The sequence below is a fragment of the Salvelinus fontinalis genome, chromosome 17, assembly GCF_029448725.1.
Source record: "Salvelinus fontinalis isolate EN_2023a chromosome 17, ASM2944872v1, whole genome shotgun sequence".
NCBI lineage: Eukaryota > Metazoa > Chordata > Actinopteri > Salmoniformes > Salmonidae > Salvelinus > Salvelinus fontinalis.
The window spans coordinates 8,200,582-8,207,020 of NC_074681.1; the positions used below are offsets into that span (position 1 = coordinate 8,200,582).

Below are 6,439 nucleotides of genomic sequence, written 5' to 3' on the forward strand. Positions count from 1 at the left end.
TATATGGTGCTGGATCAGGAGTAGAGTCTAGTCTAGTTTATATGGTGCTGGATCAGGAGTAGAGTCTAGTCTAGTTTATATGGTGCTGGATCAGGAGTAGAGTCTAGTCTAGTTTATATGGTGCTGGATCAGGAGTAGAGTCTAGTCTAGTTTATATGGTGCTGGATCAGGAGTAGAGTCTAGTCTAGTTTATATGGTGCTGGATCAGGAGTAGAGTCAAGGGTCTAGTTTATATGGTGCTGGATCAGGAGTAGAGTCTAGTCTAGTTTATATGGTGCTGGATCAGGAGTAGAGTCAGTGGTCTAGTTTATATGGTGCTGAATCAGGAGTAGAGTCTAGTCTAGTTTATATGGTGCTGGATCAGGAGTAGAGTCTAGTCTAGTTTATATGGTGCTGGATCAGGAGTAGAGTCTAGTCTAGTTTATATGGTGCTGGATCAGGAGTAGAGTCTAGTCTAGTTTATATGGTGCTGGATCAGGAGTAGAGTCTTGTCTAGTTTATATGGTGCTGGATCAGGAGTAGAGTCAAGGGTCTAGTTTATATGGTGCTGGATCAGGAGTAGAGTCTAGTCTAGTTTATATGGTGCTGGATCAGGAGTAGAGTCAGGGGTCTAGTTTATATGGTGCTGGATCAGGAGTAGAGTCTAGTCTAGTTTATATGGTGCTGGATCAGGAGTAGAGTCTAGTCTAGTTTATATGGTGCTGGATCAGGAGTAGAGTCAGGGGTCTCGTTTATATGGTGCTGGATCAGGAGTAGAGTCTAGTCTAGTTTATATGGTGCTGGATCAGGAGTAGAGTCTAGTCTAGTTTATATGGTGCTGGATCAGGAGTAGAGTCTAGTTTATATGGTGCTGGATCAGGAGTAGAGTCTAGTTTATATGGTGCTGGATCAGGAGTAGAGTCTAGTCTAGTTTATATGGTGCTGGATCAGGAGTAGAGTCTAGTCTAGTTTATATGGTGCTGGATCAGGAGTAGAGTCTAGTCTAGTTTATATGGTGCTGGATCAGGAGTAGAGTCAGGGGTCTAGTTTATATGGTGCTGGATCAGGAGTAGAGTCTAGTCTAGTTTATATGGTGCCTGATCAGGAGTAGAGTCAGGGGTCTAGTTTATATGGTGCTGGATCAGGAGTAGAGTCTAGTCTAGTTTATATGGTGCTGGATCAGGAGTAGAGTCTAGTTTATATGGTGCTGGATCAGGAGTAGAGTCTAGTTTATATGGTGCTGGATCAGGAGTAGAGTCTAGTCTAGTTTATATGGTGCTGGATCAGGAGTAGAGTCTAGTTTATATGGTGCTGGATCAGGAGTAGAGTCTAGTCTAGTTTATATGGTGCTGGATCAGGAGTAGAGTCTAGTCTAGTTTATATGGTGCTGGATCAGGAGTAGAGTCAGGGGTCTAGTTTATATGGTGCTGGATCAGGAGTAGAGTCTAGTCTAGTTTATATGGTGCTGGATCAGGAGTAGAGTCTAGTCTAGTTTATATGGTGCTGGATCAGGAGTAGAGTCTAGTCTAGTTTATATGGTGCTGGATCAGGAGTAGAGTCTAGTCTAGTTTATATGGTGCTGGATCAGGAGTAGAGTCAGGGGTCTAGTTTATATGGTGCTGGATCAGGAGTAGAGTCTAGTCTAGTTTATATGGTGCTGGATCAGGAGTAGAGTCTAGTTTATATGGTGCTGGATCAGGAGTAGAGTTTAGTTTATATGGTGCTGGATCAGGAGTAGAGTCTAGTCTAGTTTATATGGTGCTGGATCAGGAGTAGAGTCTAGTTTATATGGTGCTGGATCAGGAGTAGAGTCTAGTCTAGTTTATATGGTGCTGGATCAGGAGTAGAGTCTAGTCTAGTTTATATGGTGCTGGATCAGGAGTAGAGTCAGGGGTCTAGTTTATATGGTGCTGGATCAGGAGTAGAGTCTAGTCTAGTTTATATGGTTCTGGATCAGGAGTAGAGTATGTAATAACACTCGAGATATTCTGGCCTAAAAATGTAAGAAATAATACACCAAAAACAAATGACCTCATAGGTTCCTAAGTACCTGAAGCGAGGTCGACCATCTCTGTCGGTTCCTAAGGACCTGAAGGGAGGCGATTATCTCTGTCGGTTCCTAAGGACCTGAAGCGAGGCGATCATCTCTGTCGGTTCCTAAGGACCTGAAGGGAGGCGATTATCTCTGTCGGTTCCTAAGGACCTGAAGCGAGGCGATCATCTCTGTCGGTTCCTAAGGACCTGAAGCGCGGCGACCATCTCTGTCGGTTCCTAAGGACCTGAAGCGAGGCGACCATCTCTGTCGGTTCCTAAGGACCTGAAGCGAGGCGACCATCTCTCTCGGTTCCTAAGGACCTGAAGCGAGGCGACCATCTCTGTCGGTTCCTAAGGACCTGAAAGCGAGGCGACCATCTCTGTCGGTTCCTAAGGACCTGAAGCGAGGCGACCATCTCTGTCGGTTCCTAAGGACCTGAAGCGAGGCGACCATCTCTGTCGGTTCCTAAGGACCTGAAGCGAGGCGACCATCTCTGTCGGTTCCTAAGGACCTGAAGGGAGGCGACCATCTCTGTCGGTTCCTAAGGACCTGAAGGGAGGCGACCATCTCTGTCGGTTCCTAAGGACCTGAAGCGAGGCGACCATCTCTGTCGGTGCCATCACCAAGGCCCTTCTCCCCCAATTGATACATTTTTCCGGGCAGCTCTAGGAAGGGTATTGGTTGTTCCAAACTTCTTCCATTTAAGACTAATGGAGGTGTTCTTGGGGACCTTCAATGCTGCAGAAGTGTTTTGGTACCCTTCCCCAGATCTGTGCCTCGACACAATCTTGTCTCTGAGCTCTACGGACAATTCCTTCGACCTCATGTCTTGGTTTTTGCTCTGACATGCACTGTCAACTGTGGGACCTTATATAGACAGGTGTGTGCCTTTCCAAATCATGTCCAATCAATTGAATTTACCACAGGTGGACTCCAATCAAGTTGTAGAAACATCTCAAGGATGATCAATGGAAACAGGATGCACCTGAGTTCAATTTTTAATCATGTAAACCTGTTTTTGCTTTGTCGTTCTGGGGTGTCGTGTGTAGATTGATGAGGATTTTTTTTTTTTATATCAATTTTAGAATAAGTCTTTAATGTAACAAAATGTGGAAAAAGTAAAGGGGTCTGAATACTTTCCGAATGCACTGTATTTGGTGAGTAGAGTCAGGGGCCAGTTTCAACATCTCTACCAGACCTTTTAGCCTTCACTCTGCTAGACAGTTCATGGACCCATTACGGTGGAGGAAATACAATACGTTCCATACAGGAGGACACTAGTTCAGAATATTGTATTTAAACAGAGAGGGAACAGAATATTTAACGCTAGCTTAGTTCCCTCTGTAGCTCCGCTGTCCTGATGTGCTCTTCACGAGACATTTTACCAGTGAAGACACGACTACCTTGCTGTGTCCATTTATACATCATCATTCTAGTCTATGGGGAAGGAGACATCATTGGACTGTATTTCACACAGCAGTGTACACATTAAACTATACCTGCTATAACCTGCTATAACCTGCTATTACCTGCTATAACCTGCTATAACCTGCTATAACCTGCTATAACCTGCTATACCTGCTATAACCTGCTATAACCTGCTATACCTGCTATACCTGCTATAACCTGCTATAACCTGCTATAACCTGCTATAACCTGCTATAATCTGCTATAACCTGCTATAACCTGCTATAATCTGCTATAACCTGCTATAACGTGCTATACCTGCTATAACCTGCTATAACCTGCTATAACCTGCTTGTTGGTGTACTGGATGCTATAATGAAAGTCATCACGAGTCCTAACCATTTCCCTGTTTTGTGATTGGTTGTTAAACCTAACCCTGTTTTGTGATTGGTTGGTTGTGTTGCTAGGCGGAGGTGGACACCGTAGAGCGTTTGTCTCGTTTGGTCCCGTGTGAACATGAAGACCTGCTGAACATCACGCTGCGTCTCCTCCTCAACCTCTCCTTTGACACCGGGCTACGCAGCAAGATGGTGCAGGTCGGCTTGCTGCCCAAACTCACCTCCCTGCTGGGTACGTATGTCCTCTTTCTGTCTGTCTGTCTGTCTCTCTCTCTCTCTCTCTCTCTCTCTCTCTCTCTCTCTCTCTCTCTCTGTGTCTCTCTCTCTCTCTCTCTCTCTCTCTCCTCTCTCTCTCTCTCTCCTCTCTCTCTCTCTCTCTCTCTCTCTCTCTCTCTGTCTCTCTGTCTCTCTGTCTCCCTCTCTCTCTCTCTCTCTCTTTCTCTCTCTCTCTCTCTCTCTCTCTCTCTCTTTCTTTCTCTCTCCATCCTCTGTCTCTCTCAATTAAATTTCAGTTCAATTCATTTCAAAAGGGTTTTATTGTCATGGAAAACATATGTTTACATTGCTAAAGCGAATGGAATAGACAATAAACGAAAGGGAAATAAACAAGGGAAACTTTAATAAACATTACACATTTCAAATGGTCTATTATTGTAACAATGTGCAAATAGTTGAAGTATGAAAGGGCGAATAAATAAACAGATAAATATGGGTTGTATTTACATTATTGTTTGTTTGTTATTATTGTTCTCCACTGGTTGGGAATTTATCAATGTTTGATTTTGTTTTCAAATTCTTTGTGCGTCTCTGTGTGATCTGTGGGAGACATATAATAATAATATATGTGTCTGTCTGTTAGAAACAGAGGGATTAAGAGACAGAGAGACTTAGTTACTGCTTATTTTCTCTTTCTCTCTCAGTTCAAGGGGCTTTATTATCATGGGAAACATATGTTAACATTGCCCAAGCAAATGAACTAGATAATAAACAAAAGTGAAATAAACTATACAAATTAACAGTAAACATTACACTCACATAAGTTCCAAAAGAATAAAGACATTTCAAATATCATATTATGTGCAAATAGTTAAAGTACACAAGGGAAAATAAATAATCATAAATATGGGTTGTATTTACAATGGTGTTTGTTCTTCACTGGTTGACCTTTTCTTGTGACAACAGGTCACAAATCTTGCTGCTGTGATGTCACACTGTGGAATTTCACCCAGTAGATATGGGAGTTTATCAATTTTGGGTTTGGTTTCGAATTCTTTGTGGGTCTGTTTAATCTGAGGGAAATATGTGTCTCTAATATGGTCATACATTTGGCAGGAGGTTAGGAAGTGCAGCTCAGTTTCCACCTCATTTCGTGGGCAGTGTGAACATAGCCTGTCTTCTCTTGAGAGCCATGTCTGCCTACAGTGGCCTTTCTCAATAGCAAGGCTATGCTCACTGAGTCTGTACATAGTCAAAGCTTTCCTTAAGTTTGGGTCAGTCACAGTGGTCAGGTATTCTGCCACTGTGGACTCTCTGTTTAGGGTCAGTCTCAGTGGTCAGGTGTTCTGCCACTGTGTACTCTCTGTTTAGGGTCAGTCACAGTGGTCAGGTATTCTGCCACTGTGGACTCTCTGTTTAGGGTCAGTCACAGTGGTCAGGTATTCTGCCACTGTGGACTCTCTGTTTAGGGTCAGTCTCAGTGGTCAGGTGTTCTGCCACTGTGTACTCTCTGTTTAGGGTCAGTCACAGTGGTCAGGTATTCTGCCACTGTGGACTCTCTGTTTCTCTATAACTGATTGAAGTCATTTTATTTAGTCAATGTTTATGTTCCTATTTATGGCATAGAAATAGAAAGGGCAATGGGTTCTATAAGGACCCCAGACCTCACAACCATAAAGGACAATGGGTTCTCTGACTGAAGTATTTTTAGCCAGATCCTAATTGGTATGTTGAATTTGATGTTCCTTTTGATGGTGTAGAAGGCCCTTCTTGCCTTGTCTTATCTCTCAGATCGTTCACAGCTTTGTGGAAGTTATCTGTTGTCCTGATGTTTAGGCCGAGGTATATATAGTTTTTTGTGTTCTCTAGGGCAACGGTGTCTAGATGGAATTTGTATTCGTGGTCCTGACAACTGGACCTTTTTTGGATCGCCATTCTTTGTGTCTTACTGAAATTTACTGTCAGGGCCCAGATCTGTCAGGGTCCAGGTCTGTCAGGGTCCAGGTCTGTCAGGGCCCAGGTCTGTGAGGGCCCAGCTCTGTCAGGGTCCAGGTCTGTCAGGGCCCAGGTCTGTGAGGGCCCAGGTCTGTCAGGGCCCAGGTCTGTCAGGGCCCAGGTCTCTCAGGGCCCAGGTCTCTCAGGGCCCAGGTCTGTCAGGGCCCAGGTCTGTCAGGGCCCAGGTCTGTCAGGGCCCAGGTCTGTCAGGGCCCAGGTCTGTCAGGGCCCCAGGTCTGTCAGGGCCCCAGGTCTGTCAGGGCCCAGGTCTGTCAGGGTCCAGGTCTGTCAGGGCCCAGGTCTGTCGGGGCCCAGGTCTGTCAGGGCCCAGGTCTGTCAGGGCCCAGGTCTGTCAGGGCCCAGGTCTGTCAGGGCCAGGCCCCAGGTCTGTCAGGGCCCAGGTCTGTCA

At 45.0% G+C, this 6,439-nt stretch overlaps 1 protein-coding gene across 1 annotated transcript in view; it reads left to right on the forward strand.

Moving 5' to 3' along the window:
* LOC129813668 (kinesin-associated protein 3-like) overlaps nt 1-6,439 on the forward strand; it is a 77,135-nt gene that overhangs the window by 22,031 nt on the left and 48,665 nt on the right. Inside the window, exon 10 of the mRNA XM_055866064.1 lies at nt 3,889-4,051. Within this exon, the coding sequence (XP_055722039.1) occupies nt 3,889-4,051 (163 nt within the window). The remainder of the gene's footprint in view (nt 1-3,888; nt 4,052-6,439) is intronic.